At 43.4% G+C, this 23,303-nt stretch overlaps 1 protein-coding gene across 3 annotated transcripts in view; it reads left to right on the top strand.

The window, feature by feature from the left end:
- MTUS2 (microtubule associated scaffold protein 2) overlaps positions 1–23,303 on the top strand; it is a gene marked incomplete at both ends in the record, with an annotated part of 327,648 nt that overhangs the window by 253,391 nt on the left and 50,954 nt on the right. Inside the window, one exon of one of the 3 annotated variants that reach the window (XM_082859277.1) lies at positions 15,476–15,538. The exons of 1 other annotated variant lie outside the window; for it this stretch is intronic. In XM_082859277.1, the coding sequence (XP_082715403.1) occupies positions 15,485–15,538 (54 nt within the window). Of the gene's footprint in view, positions 1–15,475; positions 15,539–23,303 lie in introns of those variants that run through there. One more of the 3 variants, XM_082859276.1, reaches the window with a different exon arrangement.

Raw genomic sequence — 23,303 nt, forward strand, 5'->3', positions numbered from 1 at the left:
GGCAGAGTTGCAAGTGTGGGAAGCAGGGAACACCTGTTACTGAAGGATGAGACGATCACTGGGGCAGCCTCTTGAAGAGTCGTATTATCGAGCCACCCAGAGCCGTTTTGTCTCCTGTGTATTCCAGTCTCCTATGAAGTTGGTCTGTGATATTGTTTTTCACTTCTCTGTATTTCTTTCCAATAAATGCCCATAAACTTAAAGCTCAGCTTTGGGAGGGAGGGCAGGGAGTTAGATGCATTTCCTCAAGCTACCATCTTAAATGAAAAACCTATTTCTCCTTCTTAGCAGAAAACCTTCTTCGTCATGAAGAATAAGACTAATAAGCACGATCTCCCTCACTTTCTCCCACCCCTGCTCTCCTGCAAACATACCTCTCTATTACTCCTCCCTTGTTTCTCACCAGTCTCAGGATGAGTAGCCCCTTCGTCTGATTCAAGTTCAGTGTCTTCTGCCCCCACCTCTTGACCCCATGTGCACAGGCTTGTGCTCTTGATTATAATCCCTGGCCTCTACTCTGGGGGCTTTGCTTGTCAACCACCCTCCCTACTTATTTCTTTAGTTCCTCCTTCCTTCCTGACCCCTCTCACCCTATAAGCATGCTCTTCTCCCTAAGGTACAGCTCCTGGCATGCCCCCTCTCTATCTGTGGTCTAATCTTTCTGCTCCTTCACCCGTCTTCATCAGCTTCCTGTGGGTGCTGCATTCATGGAGGGCATCCCCAATGATGTCCGAGTTGCCGGTGGTAAAGGGTATTTTTCAATCGCTATCTAGACTCTCTTTGCTGATCATTTTGGTTGTGCCTTAATTCTAGAAACTTCACTTCCTTAGCCTCTGATACCACACTCTTCTGATTTTCCTTGTTTTCTACCACTTCTTACCATTTCTTTTCTCTCTTTCTTTTTAAACTGAGCTCCTCTTTTTTATCCCATCCCTGGATAATCCTGTCCTGGTTACTAGGTTACTACTAAGGGCTGCCCAGACTCTAGCCCTGAGCATCCCAATGTGTACATCCAGCTTCCTGCTTGTTTCCGCCCAGCTGCCGAGAACATCAATTCAGCAGATCTCAAACAGTGTTCCTGGGCTTCCTGGAATACCTTCTCCTACCCTTGTTCACTCTATTTCATTTTGGCACCACCGTCACCTAAACTAGGAAACTGGTAGTCTTCTCTGTTGGTTAATTCCACGTGTCACCTTGACTAGGCCATGGGGTGCCCAGGCATTTGTTCAAACGTTACCTTGGTGTATGTGTGAGGATGTTTATGGATGAGATTAACATTTGAAATGGTAGGCTGAATACAGCAGATTGCCCTGTCCGCTAAGGGTGGGCCACATCCAATCGGTTGATCCAGAACAGACTTTTACTCAAAAAGGCTGAGTAAGAGAGCATTCTTTTGCCTAACTGCCTTCAAGCTGGCACATTGGCTTTTTCGTGCCTTCAGACTCGATCTGAAACATGGGCTATTCCTTGGTCTTGAGTAAGCCCGCTTTCCAACTGGACCTGCACCACTGGCTCAGGCCTTTGAACTCAGATTGGGAGCTACACCATCTGCTCTCCTGGGACTCCAGCTTGCAGGCGGCTGACTGTGAGACTTCTCAGCCTCCATGACTGCATCAACCAATTCCTGAAAATAAATCTCTTCTTATATTTAAAACATACGTATATATACACATGCATATGTATATACACATGTATATACATTATACATGTCATACATTTTCTGTGTAACTGTGCAGATGCATATATATAGGCTATGTAATTGGAGATATGTATATATCTATTGGTTCTTTTTCTCTGGAGAACCTGGACTGATACACCCTCCTTGCCTTATTCTCTCCAGTTTTTTCTCATGAATATGTATACTTACATCTATATACCTTTCTTATATCTATTTATCTTGTCTCTCCAGGACACTCCATCCACAGTCAGTCTCCTATCTCAAGTCTTGATTGCTTGAGAAGGAGCTACCTGAAATACCAGTCACCATGTCCCTTCCTTGTTAAGAACCTTCCAGCAGCCCTCCAGGGTCACAGGGTCAACAAAATAGAGCCAGGCTCCTTGATTTGAGCGTCTAGGCCATTACCTGTCCCCTGCCTGCCTCACTGGCTTTCTTTCTTTCCACAGAAATCCCATTTTATCATTGTCCTTGGAGCCACCGGAGGCTTCCCTGGCTTCCTTACCCCAGACGGAGACCACCGAATGGATAGATTCAATTCTGTGCTAATGCCTGAGTCAGCCCCGTGTCCTGTCAGACTCCCTGAACCACCTCTAGACTTTAAACCTACATCATGGACAGAATGAGGAAGGGGAAGAGGTTGGGTAGAAAAAAGATGTGCTTCATTCTTGTTCCCTTGGGACTTGTCCTCATGACAAATCAGAATGTGTAAAGCAAATAGCTGCCCCGTCACCAAAAAGGAGATGTGCTCAAAGTTGTGCTTGTGGCTAAACTTCTGATAAACGCAAAATCCGGGTTTCCTTCTGCCTTCCTGAAATCTTTCTGCCCAGTCTCCTGGAATCCTTACTTAACTCCAAATAAGAGGTCACTGGAGATTCAGTAATAGCAAGTTTCGTTTTTTAAATGTTACATTGAGTTATTAAGCTTCAAGAAGCTTTTCTTGTTGTTCACCATTGCTATATTGATTGTGGAACTAAATTTTTTATCTTTTTTAAATACTGACCAGTAAATCTTCAATTGTTTTTCATATTTTCAGGAAAATAAAATAATCCAGCTTATAGTCAATGACGGAGGAAAAGCGCCTGGTTTTTTTCCCACTGAGGAGTAGTTTAATGTTCTTGGGGGAATTTGTGATTAATTTCATTTGAGTAATCAGCACTTATAATCATGTTAAATAGCTATGGCTTAAGCATTTTGATTTGCTTCTTAAATAATCTTATCAGAATCCCGACAGATTTTTTTCAGCTTTAAATCATATTGACAACCTGTTCTTGACTTTATTATCCAAATATGAGGGTGAGGGCTTTTAATATTTATTTATTTATTTATTTGGTTGGGCCTGGTCTTAGTTGCAGCAAGCAGGCTCCTTAGTTGCGGCTCCAGGGCCCTTAGTTGTGGCTCACTGGCTCCTTAGTTGCAGCCCGCAGCCTCCTTAGTTGTGGCGTGTGAACTCTTAGTTGCAGCATGTATGTGGGATCTAGTTCCCTGACCAGGGATCGAACCCGGGTCCCCTGCATTGGGAGCACGGAGTCTTATCCACTGTGCCACCAGGGAAGTCCTGAGGGTAAGGGTTTTTAGAAATTTTATAAGCAGCAAAAATTTTTAAATGAAAGTGTCCAGTTTAATACTGTTTCTTATTTATTGGAACAGAAACCCAAATTACATAGCACAGCCCACCCAAAAAAGTTAGCTTCTGAGGTTCTGTATTTTAATCCTGCAGAGTATAAGTGACTTATAAAACCTTTCAGAAAAGACTTGGCATATTTAGTAGTGAGAGAGCAGAATCGTCACCTCTGCAGGTTTGCCATGACACTGGAGAATGTCTTGCTACAAGTGAGGTTCTTACGCATGTGAAGTACTCCAAACATACAGAAAAGTATAAGGAATTATTTAATGACAAGTATATGCTCGTTATCTAAGTTTTGTTTTTTGGGTTTTTTTTTTTGCGGTACACGGGCCTCTCACTGTTGTGGCCTCTCCCGTTGCGGAGCACAGGCTCCGGACGCGCAGGATCAGCGGCTGTGGCTCACGGGCCCAGCCGCTCCGCGGCATGTGGGATCTTCCCAGACCGGGGCACGAACCCGCGTCCCCTGCATCGGCAGGTGGACTCTCAACCACTGCGCCACCAGGGAAGCCCGTGTTAAGGTGTTTTATCATGTCAAGAAAGGGTCCTTCAATTCCTATTTTCTTGAGTGCTGTTAACAGGAATGGGTATTGAATTTTTGTCAAAGGTTTCTTTCAGCATCTATGGAGATAATTATATTTTTTCCCTTTGATCTATCAATATTGATTTCCTAATATTGAAATGACCTTAAATTATTGGAATAAATCTCAACTGGTCATGGTGTATTATTTTCTTTATATGCTATTGGATTCTGTTTGCTAATATTTTTTTTCAGTCCTTTTGTATCAATATTCACGAGTGACGATGATCAGCAAGTTTTTTTCTACTTTCTTTGGAGTCTTTATCAGGTTTAGGTATCAAAATACTCAATTTATTAAAAGAATTAGGAAATTTTCCTTTATTTTTGCATCAGTATTTTGAGCCAGTTTTCTATTTGCTGCTGTAACAGATCACCACAAACTTAGTGCTTTAAAATAAAACAGATTTGTTATCTAATTGTTGTAAAAGTCAGAAGTCCAGAGTGGGTCCCCCTGAGCTAAGATTGAATGCAGGCTGCATTCATTTCTGGGGGTTCTAAAGGAAAATCCACTTTCTTGCCTGTACCGGCTTCTAGAGGCTGCCTCTAATCCTCAGTTCACGGTCTTCCACCTTCAGAGCCAGCAGTGGTTTTTCTCTTATCACGTTTCTCTGACATTGACTCTCCTACCTCCCTCTCCCACCTTTAGAAGTGCCTGTGATTACTTTGGGTCTTCTGGATAATCCAGGATAATCTCCCTATTTTAAGGTCAGCGGATCAGCAACCTTAATTCTGCCTGCAACTTTAATTCCTCCTTGCCATGGAGCATAACATAGTCATAAGTTCTGGGGATTCTGACATAGACATCTTTCTGGCGAAGGGAGGCATTATTCTGCCTGCCACAATCTTCAGTGCTCTAGATCAATTTATAGAACACCGGAACAGTCAGATCTTTGAAGGTTTGATAGAAGACCACGGTGAAAATATCTGGGCCTGTTGTTTTTGTGTGTGTGGTAGTTCTTTAATCTGTGGAAATTTGCTCTGTTTAAACTTTTTCTGATGGGCTCAATTTTGGTTATCTATATTTCTTTAGAAAAGTATCCATTTAATAAAGGATTTCAAAGTTATTTGTATAGCGGCCTGTTACAACTTTTAATTCTTGTTTTCTTCTTGTCATTTCTTATTTTGTTTGTACATTCTCTCTTTTTCCTTGCTCAAGTTAGCTAGTGGCTTGCAATTTTGTTAACTTCTTTCAATTAAATCTACTGGTTTCCTATTCTCTGCTTCATTAATTTCTGCTTTTGCCTTTACTCTTTCATTCCCAGTGCTTTCTTTTGGTTTACTTTGTTGTTGTTTTCCAGTTTTTTCAGCTAGGTATATGAGTCATTTATTTGCATCCTTTCATTTTTCAGTTATGAAAGCATTTCCAGCTATGAGTTGTCCTCTCATAACTGCTTTAAATGTATCACATGTGTTAGGGGTTTGGTGGTTTGTTTTTAGTGGTTTTTAAAACTTTAAAAATTTTCGATTTGTATTTTCTCTTTCACCCAAGAGTTGTTTAATGGGATTGTTTTTAGTTTTGGGGTTTTTTTTTTTTGCGGTATGTGGGCCTCTCACTGTTGTGGCCTCTTCCGTTGTGGAGCACAGGCTCCGGACACGCAGGCTCAGTGGCCATGGCTAATGGGCCCAACCGCTCCGTGGCATGTGGGAGCCTCCCACACCAGGGCACGAACCCGTGTCCCCTGCATTGGTAGGCAGACTCTCAACCACTGCGCCACCAGGGAAGCCCTGTTTTTAGTTTTGATTAATGATTTCTCTTTTCATTTCATTGGTTAATAATCTCTACTTTTATTGCACTGTGATCAGAGTATTGCTTGTAATATTTCTCATTCATGGAACTTACTGATGTTTCTTTATGATCAGTTTTTATGCATGGTTCAAAGGCTCTTGACAAGATATATTTGCTTAAATTATCAAAATATAAAGTTCAGTATATATCCAAAAGGCCGACCTAATTGATTCTGCTTTGTTTGTTTATCCACTTGATCTGTCTTGAACTGAGAGTGGTAAATCTGCTTCATAAAGTTGGTTACTTTGTTATTTGGAGCATAGATATTCATAAGTATTTTATTTTCATTGTAAATTTGGCTTTTATCATTAAAAGGTGCCCTTCTTTGCTGTGTTTAACACTTTTAGGCTTGAATTCTTATTTGTTAGATATCAAGGTTGCTGCTTCTGCTTTCTTATTGTTTTCATTTTCCTGGAATACCTTTATCCATCCATTTATATTTTGCCTTGCTGAATCATTTTGTTTTCTATATCACAAGAATATAGCATATAGTTGGGTCTTACGTTGTGAGCTGAATTGAGAATCTTTTTCTTATAATTGGTGAAATTAGCCCATTACACGCATCGATATGGCTGATATGTTTGGTCTCAGTTCTATCATAATGTTTTATAATTACATCTATTATGTTCTATTGATGTGTTTCTTTTTCTAAAGCTGTATATTCTTTGCCCTTTAATGTTAAAGAATGGAATTTAGGAACATTTTATTTTTATTTTAGTGGTTACCTTACACCTTTTTCAGTGTTCCCAGTCCTGTTTTCTTATCTAACCTTTGACCATCTGGTTTGCCAGTTTTTAATTGTATCCTTTAACTCCTACCCATTGCCTTCACAGCAGCCAAGGAGCTTAACTTACTTTCTTTATCCTCTTCCTATTTTCTAGTTTTCCTCTTCCTAGTTTTCTTTCTTACTAGTTTTTTAGTTGCATTATTTCTTTTTAGTTGTCACGACATACAGAATTTGTACATTAGTCTTCCATCCTCGTACTCACATTTGGTTTTGTCTTAGATCTACAATTCTGTGCATAAATCCTTACGTCAGTCCTTTTGATGAAAATTTCCCAGTCATCTCTCAGTTGAATGACACACAAACTCTAGGCTATTCCTTCAGAAAGACTCATAGGTACAAAATTCCCTGTGTCCTTGTGTTTTAAACTTTCTCTATAGCCTTGATACTTGGGGAGCTTGACTTTTCAGAAAGTCCTTGTTTTTTATGTTCTTTCATTAAGTTGTTCTTTGTTCATCTTTACATACTGCTCCATTGTTGTCTTACTTTGAATATCTAACATTTCTGCCCTTGTAATTAGGTGATCTTTTTGCCTAGAGATCTTGATTTTTTTTCTAATCTCTAAATTCTAAGAGACTTAGTAGAAGTTAAACATCTTAGCGTTGTTTAAATCTGGGCTACTTTTCCCAGGTACCCAGTGCGTTTTTTCAAAATGAAGATTCAATTCTCTGAAAAGCTTTCTTACAGTGTTTTTTTTAACAACTTTATTGGAGTATAATTGCTTTACAGTGGTGTGTTTGTTTCTGCTTTATAACAAAGGGAATCAGCTGTACGTATACATATATCTCCTCCCTCTTGTGTCTCCCTCCCACCCTCCCTATCCCACCCCTCCAGGCGGTCACAAAGCACCGAGCTGATCTCCCTGTGCTATGCGGCTGCTTCCCACTAGCTATCTACCTTCCGTTTGGTAGTGTATATATGTCCATGCCACTCTCTCATTTTGTCTCAGCTTACCCTTCCCCCTCCCTGTGTCCTCAAGTCCATTCTCTACGTCTGCATCTTTATTCCTGTCCTACAGTATGTTTTTTAAGTATCATACCTGTTCCACTATTTTGTTTTTTCTCTTCAGGAGTCTAATAATATGAGTATTAATCCCTCTTTATCTGTTTTTCATTTCCCGTATCTTCTCCATGGCCCTTTTTTAATTCTTTCTTTTTCTCATTTTTATTTTCTTGTTTGCTTTTCTGCCTTTTAAAGTGCCTTTTATTAAATTTTCATTTTAATTTATCTTGCTTTGAGTACTTTAGTCTTCATTTTTGAGATCACTGTCCTTTTCTTCCATTTCAAAATTCAATCAATAGCAGAGGTGTAAGAGGTGGTCAGATTCTTGGGCTATTTTTCAGGGAGAGCTGACAGGATTTGCTGCTGGACTGTATGTAGGATTAGAGTTCATTATATTATTTTCAAAGAGTCGTGATCACCTTCACTGCAAGTGCAGACTTTTTGCAAACATCAGGTATACTCACTAGTTGTGAGGCACCTACCATTTCCTTCCCTGAAGTGGTCGCATATTTGAGAATCTGGGCATATGATGTAGCATAGAAGCTATGGAGCCGTTGGTTGGAGGCCACGTGGCAATCTACAGCGAGCATTGCTGATAACGTTTAGCGACCGACCCACACAGATAAATGGCCAGGGTCTTCTCATCAGTGGAAAAAGAGAAAGAGGAAAATAGTAGGGCGGTTGGGAGAGTCAGCTTTCTCCCACGCTTAGGTAGTAAAGATAACAACGCACAGTGGCACGCTTAATGTCTTGTACTTCTTCAGAGCTGCAAATCGAAAGAAAGGTCCAGGCGGATGTCAGAGCGGTTTCTCTGCCTTTGCTTGATGATATCTATGCAGTTGGGCCTGAGGATTAATGTTCTGCAGGGGTCGTAAACACCCCCCACCAAACATTAGAGCAACAGCTGTGTTGTTCCCTGTTAGCAGATCTCTGTGTCTTGAAGTTCTTCAACCTTAACTAGGATGAGTCTGCTCAACGTTTAATGTATTTATTCAACGTGTACCGGTACTTGCTGTGTGCCTGGGGCTGTGCTGAGTGATAAGGATGCTGTCATGTCCTTAGAGGTTCTCTCGGAGCTGGTGACCTTATACAGGAAGGCAAACAGGTCAGAGAACTGTTTGATTGCCATGGTGAGAGGTGCTACAAAGGAAGAGTAGAGGTTTCTGGGAAAACCTTCACCTAACTGAGGTGCTGGGGACTAGTCTTAACAAAAGAAAGAAGCCATATGCCGAGTTCAGTGAGTTACACATCATTCCCATTCCTGCGGTGATCCCGTCTGTCCTTGGAGAGGCTGCTGCTTCATCATGGTATAGTAAGAAGGGCTAGGGCACTGGGATAGACACCTAGATTGGTCACAGACACCATTCCAGTGTCCAAGTCCTCTCACCCTTTCTTTATAATGGCCAGTCAGTCGCACTGCTGATGGATATTCAGCTTGTGGTCCACAGTGACCACCCTTCTTATCTAATGTATGTCAAATAGATAGATGCACTTTGCAGCTTTGCCAGCTGTTGCCCATCTCTGTATCTGATTCTATCAGTTATCCAGTCTTGTCCAGCCTATTTATCCAGCTAGTAAAGGTCATTTTGAATTTCACGGCTCTTCCAAGAGTAGACAGCTCTTCTGAATATAATGCAGAAACTTAAGGAGGATACCTCTCCTGCAGTCATCCTAGTCACTGACTTAAAAGGAAAAAAAATAAAGGTACTGTCAAAGACTAACAGATTCAAAACAAAAAAGATTGTCATACCTAAATAGCAGCCTTCCTACTTGGGTATTACAGAAAAGTGACAGCTCTTTTGACAAGTATCTAAGAACAGAATAGTATATATGTCATTTGTTTCTTTTTTTTTAATACTCTTAATATTCTAGATCCTGGTTATTACATGAAAGGTGTTTCAGAGCATCTATTGTCTGTATGCAAATGATCGTAACCATCAATTACTTCCAGTTTCAAAATTTCTGTTTCATATTTTCCCTTTCCAGCCCGTTCCCACCTCATTAAAATCTCTAGATGGCTTGTGTCTGGTAAATGCTGTGCCTATTTTCCTGGCGTCCCCTTTGCTGAAATCCAGTGCAAGAGCTGCAGCCCATATTTTAGATGCATGGAGACAGGAGGGGCATGGACGGCGGAACCACAATAAACAGATGGTTGCCTTGACAGTCTGTAAGAGGCTCTCTCATGATCGTTTTTCATGGTTTTTCTTTTGAAATAAGTAGTGAGACAGACATACAGTTCTGATCTCGTTGACCTCCTGCACATGGCCCATGGCTGACAAACGCACGAAACAACAAAACGCTTCTGCCAGGAAGCCAGCATCACTGAGTTCCACTCCTGCGAGGTCCTTCCCACGTCACTTGAGGCAGTGGTCACGGAGACCAAGTCCCAAGGCAGACTGCTGGTGCCGTGGGTGTGAACTGAGGGAGGCACAGCAGGGGGGCGGGATATTTTGGGGAAGGCAGATGTAAACAATTACGATTACATGGAGCAGAATGTCATGAGCAAGAGCAAGTACACACAGTGACGTGAAATCAGAGAGAAGGAGAAAATTCACTGCAGTGGAAGGGTCAGGCGGAGGAGGTGAAGCGGCACTGATGGGGCAGCGCAGTCGGGTTTGAGCCGAGGGAGCCTTGCGTCTGATGGGTGATTGGGGCTGGGGGATAGGTCAGGAACTCCAAGTTCAAGGAAGACAGAGAAACAAGAATCATAAAACTGACTATTTTAACGTTGACTTATGCCCAAGGTTTCTACTGTGTCAGTTTAAAGTTATTCGTACATCGGTTTGTAAATGTACCTTAAAAAAAAAAAAAAAACTACAGTAGAGGCTCTTGCTCCAAATTCTGAAAATGTGGGGCAATTTCATAAGTATGTTTGAATTTCTTTTATATTTTTATATACTCACATCCCTCATCCAGATTATAACACAGACTTATAATTATGTAGGCCTTACGGATAAAAGCACAGTGGTAAAGACACAGCTTCGGAGTCAGATCTGAGTTCAGGACCCCACTCCATCTTTTCCTCGCTTGATGTTTGCATGGCAGGATGTCCGATCTCTGAGCCTCATTTTCCTCATCTGCAAAATGAAGACGATAATAGGGCTGATTTCGCGTTGCTCTGTGAGGGTTACATGAGCTGTTTGCATGCAAGCCCTAAGCACAGTGCCTGGCATCTACTAATGATCAGTTAATGTTCATCATTATTTATTGCTCTAAAACATCACGTGTTTATGAGGTTTTCTCTGAAGAGGTATCCCAGTAGACCTTCTTATAACTTTTCTGAATGTTTGTTCCTACTCCCATGCACAAAAATATATACCAGCAATAAAACGCATCTCAAGCTTTTTTTAAATATTAGGAACTAAAATGTCCCAGATTTCATCAGGCTGCGAGGTCACAGCTTCCTTTGTGCTAAATTACAATAGTCTAATCCCCCATTCTATATGCCTTCAAGAAGTTCAGCCTTTTCTTCAGATATCCATGCATTTGGGGAACTCTTTAGAAAATTCCTCTGCCGGCCCTTGGCTTGGGCATGTTGTATAGGCCAGTTGATCTCCCCCAAATTGAGTTTCATTGAGCACTTTTTCTCATGTAAAGGCCCCAAGAGAAGGAGCTGTTACTGTCTCATTCCATCCTAAGGCCCCATCCTGATTTCTTCATGACATCTTCCAAGGACGTTTTGTCTGAGGGAAGGACTACTTCCTTCAAGGGAAATCTCAGTCCAAACAGGTGGCCCTCAAAAGACAACGAACAACACGGGATTTGTGATGTGTAACTCCCATCCCCAACTAGAAGGAACCAGGGCACCTGGAGGGGAGGGATGGCTGGTCCCAGATCTGTAGCAGGAAACATCCCAGGTGAGCCTAAGATACCGTGTTGTGTCAGAAAGCAAGAAAGGGAGACGAATGAGTTGTGTCAGCAGGACACAGGGGCTATTAAGAAGGTGCTCCCATTGGTCAGAGATGAGATAAACTGAGCATCTAAAAAGGGTAATAAATGCAATCGACTAAAACACATTGTGTATATTAACATAAAAACATGAATTTATAATGATGTTTGGAAGAAGTGAGAGAAAGCAAATAACCTCATTGGGTACCATTACAACCCCAAGTCTTTATTCAGAAAATTGGCACTTAAAGGGAAAGGAGTGAGCATTTATCCCATCTTTCCTGTATAGCCTGTATTGCTGGGAATTGAAATCGCTCTAGTTGATGAAGAAAACTTCTTTTCTTATATAAAAATTCTAGCCAAGAAATGCAAAAGGATGATAGAGTCAGAACATCATGTTGTAACTCCTAATGAAATAATCGATTCAGGTAATAATCATTAATGAAAGCATTAGATGAGCTGATGATGGGGAACTTTATAATGGAAGAGATGATGCCATCACATCTGATTCACTGTAGTGTCACTGACGATGGAACCCCCAGTCATTGTGTGCTTCCCGATGGGTTGCAGGGTCATGTCCACAGTATCACATCCGAGGTATTGTTGCCCAGGTACATTCAACCTCGAATCCCATCCAGCAGCAAGAACTGAATTTTATTTACAGGGTTGTAGGAACAAGGGAAATGACACTACAAGGAAGCAAAGAGGCAAGTCCAGAATGTGGGACATTCTATAAGCCAAACAACCCGGTTTCTGAACAGATCACTGGCGGCAGGGAGATAGGAAGGGGAAGGTGGGCCCTACTGGTTGATAAAAGAGGCCTAGGAGACTTAACACCTAATGTAATATGTGAACCTAGTTTGGGTCAAGAAAACCAACTGTAAAATAATTTTGTTTCAGAGAAGCCAGGGAAATGTTATTACAGACTAAGTGTTAGATGCCAAGGATATATTGTCAATTTTGTTCGGGGTGTTAACGGCATTGTGATTATGTGAAAATGCTCAGAATTTTCAGCAATGCATACTAAAATGTGTAGGGCTTGACTTTAAAATACTTTAACAAAAAAAAAAAAAGAAAAGGGACAAGTGAAAATAAAGTTTCAAATCTTGATAATTGCTGAATCTGGGTGATGGACGTATGAAAAAAAAGTTTAAATAAAAAAGGGATAGATGTAACATATGCGCCAACATCTTGGTAACTGTTGAAACTGGGTATATGAAGGTCCTTCATATTTATCCCTCTGTTTTTGAGTACATTTGAAGTTTTTTCACTGACAAAATAAAGACGGTGTAACTCTAGGACACTGGTACATTTCTCAAAATCTGGGTTGTTTGCTCTGAGATCTCACCATGCGTGCGATTTGAGCACAGCCAGTCCCGGGCCCCTTGGCGCCCTCTGTGCACAGGAAGAGAAGCTGAATCCATCTTTCTTTGGGCAGCCTCGCCTCTCACCCTCTCTCCTGTGGGCAGCAGCGGGAGCAAGCATGCTCAGACCTTGCACAAGAACAAGCAGTCATTTTCTAGGACGGTGCAATCTAAATCCTAATTTAGAAGGAAAGGGTGTCCTCAGGTGCAGAAAAGCAATTCTGCCTGAAGAAAGCCTTCTGCACGCGGCGCTGGCCAGCTTCTTAGAGCCCCCCTGCCCTGCTGCTCCACCCACAAGAAAGGCTTTGCTCTGTTTTCATTTGATCAGAAACTTGCTGTGCAAGGACCGCCTACGCCCAGGGGAATGCACGCCACCACTTCTTTATTTTTATCTATCGTAAAATGCACATGACATAACATTTACCACTCCAGCCACTTAAGTGTACAGTTCAGTACCATTCAGTGCAGTCACATTATGAGGCTTCAGCCTCTAGAGCTCTTTCCATCTTGCAAAACTGAAGCTCTGTCCCCAGTAAGTATCTCCCCATTCCCGCCTTTCCCGCAGCCCCTGGCAACCACCGTTCTACTATCTGTGTCTAGGAATTCGACGACTCTAGGGACCTCATGTAAGTAGGATCATACCGTATTTGTCTTTTTGTGACTGGCTTATTTCACGTAGCGTAAGGTCTTCCAGGTTCATCCGTTGTAGCATGTGACAGGATTTCCTTCCTTTTTAAGGCAGAATAATATGCGTTGTATGGATGGGTACATTTTGTTTATCCATTCATCCATCGATGGACGCTTGGGTTGCTTCCCAAGTGTCCTGGTTTGTGATCAGTGCTGCTATGAACATGGGTGTACCAAGGCATCGCTTCTTGCAATATCAAGTTTTTCTCCCATGGTGTCAAAAGCCTCCAGCAACAGCTCTCAGCCCAGGTTGAAGCTCAAGGTCCTGTCAGCTCTTCTCTCTCCGAGAGGTCTGCCTGAGCTCACTGCCAGAGAGGGCAAGCCCGTGTGAGAGGGAGGCACCTGTGTACCTCCTGACATCAAAGAGCCCAGGCGGTGGTCACTGCCTTCCCCTGATACACTTTGTCTGAAAACAATAAAAGTAATACATTCTGGCAAGATGGTAAACAGTGGAAATTCACTCCCTCACCCCTATTTTCCATTCCCCAAGGATCAGCTGCTGTTGGATGAACGGTGGGATTTTTTCCAACAGATTTATTGTAGACATATACAAATGCATATGTGTGTATAGTTCTGCTTCATTTTTCATAAAAGTTTCCATACACTGGAAAGGTGCTAGATATCGAGGGTGTTCCCATTTTTATGCTGTTACAAATGATGCTAAACTGAATATGCTTATGCATACACTCTCGTATATATGTGTTACTGTAGGATAGAAGTCGCTCTGTTGGGTCAAAGTGCATGTACATTTAAAATTTTAATAGAAACAGCCTAAAGAACTATACCAGTTTACCTGTTAGTGCTAAAGAAAGACTTGAGTTTATTCTTTCAAGTTTAGGACAAACATTCTGGTCCGTTGTTATTTAATCACCAAATATCCTTGACCTCTCTACAAGCAAATCTAAGTCGCCTGTGCTACTTAATTAAAATCGTCTTGGAAAAATCTCAAGTTAGTAAGATTATCTAATTTTTACTATTGTCTGCTTCCAGTCTTAGGTAAATTTAATGGGCAAAAATGTAATTGTATACTTCTGCAGACAGTAAATTTCAGGATTTCTCCCCTGAGATATCAGGAAGTATAAAGTTAATTTCATAAATATTTGCATCTCTCTCAGGATTACACAAACATATTTTTAAATACCACGTTTCTTTTGAAATTAAAAAAAAAAACCCTTCGCTCCCACCCCTGTCCCTTTTTGATTTTGAACTTTTTGAAAAATTACAAATCGTCCAGAAAGATCCAGTCCGCTAAGACTTTTATGCTGATATGCCCACGAGATATAGCTGCCCACACCCCAATTTTAATTACTTAAGCCACTTGAATGGTTTGGTCTGTCAAATAAGACAGGCGATTTCACGATTGTATTTCAAATATAAAGATTTCCTCCAATGGGGCAAAACTGTTCGTGGCACACAAATTTGAAAAGGAGCAATGGGTGGTCCCCTCCGCGCCGCCCCCCTCCTCCCAGGCAACGATGCCCTGAGAGGCGGGTTACATGGAGGAAAGGCCGTGTATTATGCATCACGTTTATAAGCGTCTTTTTCTCGGGAAAATAGAAAGCCAGTATTTGAGCAGAGCCACGTCTCTCGCAGTCCTCTCCGTGGTCCTCAGCCCAAGCATCCCTGGAAGACCAGCCCTTTTGTGTTTCCTGCGTCCTCTCCAGGCGTGGCTGCGTCGCGCTCGGGCGCGACCGCGCGAGGGGGAGGGCTGGGAGCGGCGCGCCGGCTGTCCCCTCCGGGAGGTGGCATTGGTAAATGCTCGATTGTTACGCGACGATTGATTTGCCTCACTCTGAGGATTCCAGTGGCAAAGTGACCCTCCCTCCAACTGTCCCCTCCCTTCCTGGCTCCCGCCCTGCCTCTCCCCGCAGCGGGAACCCAACGCGGCCGCCCCGCGTTCCTCCTCCTCCTCTCCTTCCTCTGGTTCCCGGATTCCAGAAGTTATTAGGAGAAATAAGGTAGCCGAGGGGACCACATGGAAGTTGTGACAGCTCCCAGCGGCGCGCCCCTCTCGCTGGAGCCATCACCTCGCCTTAGCGATTACCCGCCGACACACTGAATGAAGGAGGTCCCCTTGCCAGCCAGCCTGCCGAGATGGGCCACTGCTGCTGCAAGCCTTATAACTGCCTTCAGTGCCTGGACAAGACGGTACTTTGCCTTCCCTGTCTCTCTCTCCCTCCCCTCCTCCTTCCAAAGGGCAGAGAGAAGGCCAGAGCCAGCGCCTCTGTCCCTGTCCCCGGCATGCGTGTGCACTTGTCTTGTGGGTGAGCATGAGGCCGCCCTGACTGGCTCCCGGTGCCGAATGGGAGCGGTGTTGGCAGAAACACCAGGGTCTCCCATACTCTGCAGTGCCTTACATAATTGCCTTCCTGCAGTCTCAGATGTAACTGTTGCATTCTCCTGAAACAGGAGGGCTCTGCTCCAACATCTTGAAATTCAAACTGCCAAGAAATCCTTGGAATATTCTTACTGCATTTTAATGTACCTGCGAAATCTAAGACGGTCCAGTGGGGAATTTAGATTAGCTAGACGTGTTTCCCTTGGCCAGCTGGTAACTTTGAAAGTTTGCCGCTCTTTTTGACAAACAGCACCCATCCTTGTAATTTCTGTTCTTAAGGTCAGAGAAGCAAGCACCGGTCCAGTTATTCTCTCTGTACGTGTTTGCCTCACGTAGGGGTGAAGAACATAGAGGTGAAAACTTAAGAAGCTGGAGAGCCTGAGGGTGTGTTCCAGTTTTCACTGGAAGGAAAATTCACAGCCAGGGAATGGAGAACAGAGTGTGAGCAAGATTGTATGACAATTCCAACACAAAGCCTCTTTGCTTTTGACATTGCCTGTGAGCTTGCAGAGGGATTAAGATATGCTTTTAATTTCACTATTAGAAATGTGCTAGCATTTCTAGTAGTGATATAAAATAAAATATATCACTCTTGTCTCTGTGGTATATTTTATTATCACACACATTTGGATTTCTCAAAATGCATGAAATGGAGTTTAACGAGAGGTTGAAGTTGCCTCCTTTCTACTCATGGGCGTCAGCCGTATGGCTTGAGGTATAGTATGTGACCAGGTGAAGGGAAGTGAATGGCTTAATATAAAACACATTATGAGGAGGTCACTTGGGAACATCTTAGTTATCAGTTGTGTTTATGAACCTTGACCTAAAGGAGGGTTACGTACCACCTAGGAAAGTTAAGCTGATGCCTTACAAGTCCCCTGGTCCTTCTCTTCCAGTAGAAATAACTATCTCAGTGGGATTGGCTTTTGCTACCATGACTAAGAACTGAGATATTTATGTACACATTTATGTGCTTTTGACAAGTAGAAATATGCAACATTTGCACTCAGTTACCTGCAGATCCAACATGGAAGTGATTAAGCCCTTTTTTCAAGAGAAATGGTCACCAAAAGCTGTTGAAGGAAGCCTTGTAACAGTAATTATTATAAAAGGGAAGGATTTGCTACAAGTACAACAATATTATAATGTTCATATTTCTAAGCACTGGTACAAAAGTTTTCGAAATAGTAGCTGATTAAAGGTCTTTTTAGAGAAAATATATTTTGAAGTGAATCCATCCTCCTCTTTTGTTTCAAATCAAGTTGTTGAAAACTATTATCCCTGTGTCAATCTTTAAATTGGAGATTTTAGGAAGATAATTAAATGTTATTTCATCGCAGTGTGATGTTTAAGTGACTTGCAAATGTTTAAGCTTTGAAACTTCAAACTTAAGGGAAATTATTCTTTCCTGATGAAAACTTAAAAGCTTACACAGCATTTATAAACTTTCTCATTAAGTTTACACCCACATTTCTTGATGTTTCTTTGCTATATTTTAGAATGGTATTCCCACTGGCGGTTTTATAGATGTATGTTCATAGGTACTCATTTTAGGGATTAAGGGCTTTCCTTTTTTCATTAAAAAATTTGTTGTTTTATTTAGTTACCCACCTTTCAGCATAACTTCGCAGGCAGTATGCCAAAATCATTTGTTTATTCAGTAGTTACCTATTGAGCCAGGCATGGTCTACTAGGACTATTATGGGATTCCATTCCAAACTCTGGAAATCAGTTTACTCTTTAAGTCCCACAATAAAATCCTTCAGTTTGCTGATCAGCTGTGACAATCCCAGTATCAACCTGGTTTGAAAGAGACCTGATAAAATGGTCGATGAAGTTGTTTCTGATTACTTTAGCCCATTTTAATAAACCATAAAAAAAGAAAAGAAACATTCCCTCCGAACTCTGTATAGATACAAAATAGAAAACTTTATTTTGTGAAGTAAAAATGTCTTTAACAGTTTGATCGTAGTGCAGCTAAAGATGTTTTGAAAAGAGTGGGGAGACAATTGTAGATAAGTCATCAGTTCAGAGATACGCCAAGAAATGTTAGTCTTTTTTTTTTTTTTTGCGGTACGCAGGCCTCTCACTGCCGCGGCCTCTCCCGTCGCAGAGCACAGGCTCCGGACGCGCAGGCTCAGCAGCCATGGCTCACGGGCCCAGCAGCTACGCAGCACGTGGGGTCTTCCCGGACCAGGGCACGAACCCATGTCCTCTGCATCGGCAGGCGGACTCTCAACCACTGCACCACCAGGGAAGCCCCAAGAAATGTTAGTCTTAAGATGCTTCTTTAACATGAATTTATTGGCGGGGGGGGGGGGGCGGAAAGTAAGGAATCTTACCTAGAGTATAAAATGCATAAAAAGTTGTTAAGTGAACAAATAGTTTTTAAAAGCTGATCATGCCTAGGCATTTTAACGTTAAAAACACCTGTAAAAACATCGACGGTATTTCTTACTCGTTTGCTCTGTGCCCAGTTATTATGGGGACTAGCAAAGAATTCTTAAAAGGCACAGCCTATCCTATGGAGTTTACCAGTTATTTGTTTGGTTGTATTTCCACCTTTTCCAGAGAAATTGCAAGGGAGGTAGGCAACAGTAACACATACAGGGCAATTCAAGCATTAGTACAAGACTGGAGTATCATTAAGTGAAAGTCATGTGGTACTGATCCTACCAGTTTCTGGCATCCAGTGAAAGGAGAAGTCAGTGCTGGAATCAAAGGCGAGGTTTCTTGGAAGGAGTGGATCCTGACTTGCACGTTGAGGAACGGGGTAGAGTTTTGAGAAGGACTGTACCTCTAAGCAAAGAGTGCAGGAGTGAAGATGTTTTAGCCCACTTTGGTGAAAGATGAGAGTCAACATGGGGACACAGAAGCACATAAGGAGTGTGGGGAAATGTTTTCTAGGCTGAAAACCAGACCCAGTTTTTTTAACTTGAGTTAAGAAGTAGGGATCCATCTTGGGATTTGAGAGGCGGTCTGTAGAAAGACTCGTTCTCTACAGTTATTTGGAAGGGACAAGTATGACCCAGGAAGGCCCCTGGGACACCCAGATGGATCCCCAAGAGTCCATTCACCAGCGGACTCAGTGTGGTCCAGGCTCAAGCCAGCAGCTCTGCACATGCAGACACTTCCCAGAGTTGGTCACTCTTAGGAACGTTGAGGTACTAAGAGAAATCAAGTAGATGTACAATTGGAACGCCAACTTGTTTTTTAACAGTGAGTAATACACCTGGCAAGCGAATGATTACAAGCCCGATAAACATGGGGTTTGTTTTTAGAGTCAAAGTCTAGCCTCATAAGAAGCTTTGATGAGGATGGAATGTTATTTAGGCATCCAGTGACCTCATGTCCCATCCCCACTCCAGCCTGAAATCACGTGGGAGGCTGTGTGATTGTTACTCGCCCTGGTGACTGCCTCTTCCAATCTCCCTTTGCTTTGCTTCCATTTCTATGACCCGCTCTTGTCTTACTGCTTTAGGTCCGGCCCTTTCCCTTTAGGGGTTACTTTGCATATCTCTACCCTAACCTTTTCTGTGTTGCTTATCATCTCAGAGGCGAATCTTACTTACCTTTTCTCTAAGTTCTTGGTAGGGGTGTGAGTTGGGGGAAGGCACCTCACTGCTTCTCCCAGGTATGCACGGATGATGGGACAGTAATAAATTTGGGAAGGTCACTCAAAGACGATAGGATCCAGAAAGGTCAAGAGACTTCTTCAATGAGACATAAGTGGATTAAAAATCATGGTTCTGGCTAATTTTCCTTTCTTTTGCTTGCTCTGGGATCCAGAATTTTCCAGCCTTACTTCTTTCGATTCACATTTCTTCTCCTTGGGCCCCACAAGTCTCTGTCCTTCCTAAATGTTCCTAGGTAATCCAGGTTTGTTCTGATGCCCCCCTATTAACTACCACCTCTTAGGTAAGCTAGATGTTTTGCGGTCGTCAACACCCAAGCATGCACAAAGGCAAAGGCTGGAATGATGCATCTTAAAATTTAGTCTGGTTTCTCTTGAAACCAGATATGGCTTTGCTCATTTTCCACGCGACTAGACACTGACACGTATTTAAGAATATTAAATGTGAATGGTGCTCTCCCTTTGACCAGTCTATATTAGATTTCATTTCCGAGTAGAAAAGCAGACATAAAATACAGTGGGCTGTGTTCATTATATGTAAAAGAAATAATACTTATTAAGTCAAAGCATGGCATCAATGCTGCCTTAAAGCCATAATAACTGAAATGAATAAAAGGTCGGTTCACCTCCCAAAGGAATTTTCCACAGAGCTATATTATGAATCTGGCCAATCTTCACAATAATACTAATATTGAAAATGAATGCAGTATTCACAAAGGGTGAAAAGAGAGCAACACTGAAGACTTAGGTGTTCTGTTGATGTCACCTGGTGGCTGGTTCATTTTGAAATACAAAAGAAAATGTTTCCCTATGAAGACAAGTTCTACCGCGTAGAATTAAACCCTCAGCTGTGAACTCATGAGTGAGAAGCAATATTGTTTCTGGGAAGAATGAAAAAAATCCCTTAACCTCTTTGTAATTTCATGTGTAGGTATATGACTTAGGATTTCAAAAATTCATAATAAAAAGGATCTGGATGTTTCCTCAAATACCAGAATTCTGTAGATATTTTAATTTTTCACTCCTCGTTAGGGTTCTTTTGTTTAGCCTGGGAAAAAGTGGCCCAGCTCACATGATTGAATTTTCCTGATCTGCACCGATTTCAGGGCAGGCTAGAAAGATAGGAAAGATTAGTTGGGAGTCTTTAAGCTTACATATATATATATTTTTTTTTAATGTACATACATATGTCCCTCTTTAAAAAAAATACATCAGGGCTTCCCTGGTGGCGCAGTGGTTGGGAGTCCGCCTGCGGATGCAGGGGATATGGGTTCGTGCCCCGGTCCGGGAAGATCCCACATGCCGAGGAGCGGCTGGGCCCGTGAGCCATGGCCGCTGAGCCTGCGCGTCCGGAGCCTGCGCTCCGCAACGGGAGAGGCCACAGCAGTGAGAGGCCCGCGTACCGCAAAAAAAAAAAAAAAAAAAATCAGATGGGAAAGAGGGAGCTGATAAAAACACTCAGAACTAAGTGAATTTTATGAAGTTGTCATCAGTACGCTTGCAGCTGATCAAGCATTCTTTCAGGGACAGTCAGAGACCAGAAGCAGACACTTGGCAAGAAAAGGCAAAGGGCCCCTCTGATGGGGGTGACAGAGGTTCCCAGAAATAGCCCCAGGTGCTGTCTTGTGCCGGTGGCCCTTCTGGCCTTTGCCTGGGCTGCTCCCTTCCTGGGCCCCCTGCTTACGCATCCTCCGGTCTCAGGAAATCCCCAAGCCAGCCCTGCCTGGCTGAGTTGTATCACATTGTTTTGCAATTGCTTAATTATTTACTGACTCTTGGGAGACTCCTAAGCTTCTTGAAGGCAGAAGCATCCTGCCTGGCCTGTCTGCCTGCCACGTAGTAGACACTAAGTAAATACGTGTAGTGTTGGATACATTCCTGTTTCTGGATCAGTTGGGGTGAAAGCACCTCAGATTCACGCAGCGTTTTACGTGTTGATTATCATTCAAAACAGATCTGTTCAATTCTAATCAAAACCAGGCTGTCCTGTCAATTTCTGATTGGGGGAGGGGCTTAGGTGGCTGATGCCTAAGTAGGGTCACGTGGATGATGATAACACAGATGGGCGTTTTCACTTCCCGCCACCACCAGTCACACAGGCAGCAGCAGCCCCAGAACAGACAGCCCCCCGTTGACCAAGCGTGTTAGGATGACAGAGTGTGGCAGGCTTGCTTGGGGCTTGGCCACACATCCAGTTGCTCGAGGTTAATGGGCTGATGAGCGGGTTGCACACTTTGCCAGGCTTCTGTAGCTAGGAAAGATCAAAGGCAGCGTTTCTCCAGAGTTTGCAGCGCCATGTCTAAGAAGAAATGTGGGCTTCACTGTAGCAGACCTGGTAGGACAAGAGGTGGAGGGGAGACTTGGATGTTCCGTGGGGAGAGCACATCTGGGATTCCGTCTGTGAGCGCAGCGGACCACACCAGAGACACTAGAGGACTCGGACTGCAAAGGAGAGGTGCGTGACAACATAAAAGAGGCGGCTAAGAAACACAGCTGCTGGTGAGGGGCCGAGATGAATGTTCTCCAAGTGTCCGTTTCTAGTTAAGCCCGTCCTAGAGTAAACAGTAATTTTAGAGAAACGGGCGTCTTCGACTTGACAGTTTCTGGACTGTATCACTAGGGGAGTTGGGATGCCTAATGCTGAGTTCTATTTTTAGCCCATCGGGCTGAACGCAGGGGCTCATGTGCTTGGCACCAGCGAGGAATTTTCCACTCATTCCCCATGTAGGGAAGCACTGATCTGACACTGAGGCCTCGAGGAGGCCCTGCTTGTATTTCAGCCCTCCCACTGCATCAGGACTCCGGACCTGGCTTAGGGTGGGGGAGGGGGGGATGGTGCATGAGAGCCCTCGGAAGGGAGCCTTTGGGGCAGCCTCACTCCAGACATTGAGCAGAACCTCAGGGCCCGGCAGGAAGGCTGCTGGGCTCTCTGAGGCAGGGAGTGGAGAGTGGAAATTCCCTTTAGGTCCCTTTCTTGCCTAAGGAGCAGTGTCCCTGAAGTCTCAGTTGTTGACTCATTCCGTTGCAGGGCAGCATCGCATCATTCTGCTTTGGTTTGCAGGAAACAAAACGTAACATAATTGATGCAGAGAATTCACAGATTAGAAGAGTTGATATCATTTCAAAATCAAGCACTTAAGGAAGGAGGGCTGCAGCCAGACTGCTCCGGCTGGCCTCCGTGAGCAGAGCCGTGCCAGCGCCTGCAGGAGGAGCACGTTGGGAGGCCATCGGGAAGGGCTTGAGAAAGCTGACTGAGGAAAAGCGAAGTAGCTGCCCTATCCGATGTTACCGCCACACAGAGGCTAGAATGGAAATGAAGTGCAACTGACAAATCCACACCAAGGACAAACACCGCGAGGGCCTGGGGCGGGTGGGGTGTGAATGCAGCCAGGCAACACTTCCATTGGAGCAGTCATCGGGGGTGGCGCTGCCTCTCCTCCAGTTAGACGGGGAGAGCTTCGTGGTAATGAGAGCTCGGATCCAAGCTGAGGATGGGTGCAATTGGGATCTCGGTGTTGGGTCTAGGAAAGCACGGGACAGAGCACAAGCATCTCCTTGTGTCAGTGTTTGATAAAGAGTGTGGAGCCTGGGTGAAAACTCCTGCTTGGCCACTTCCTGGCTGGTTGTGCAGGTTACTTGGCCAGTTACCTAACCACAGAACCCCAGTCCCGTCCTCCAGAATGGGAAATAAAACCCAGGACCTGCTTGACAGTATTTGGGGGAGTAAGTGAGCAAAAGGGCTTACCCAGCACTGTGCCTTGGCATCTAGGAAGTGTTTGGTCAAGGTTGGTGTTAATACTGACGTAGTGATCAGCAGACCTTACCCAAGCTCGTTTTCCTTGACATTTTAGCCACCAGGTTTGTTGCTTGTCTTTGTCTGTTTGATGACTCTGAGATCAGTTGGTTTTGTCATCTGTGCCTGCAGAAGGTTGGGGGTGAGG

This window comes from Leucopleurus acutus (genome assembly GCF_964270905.1).
Source record: "Leucopleurus acutus genome assembly, chromosome: 18".
NCBI classification, from domain to species: Eukaryota; Metazoa; Chordata; class Mammalia; order Artiodactyla; family Delphinidae; genus Leucopleurus; species Leucopleurus acutus.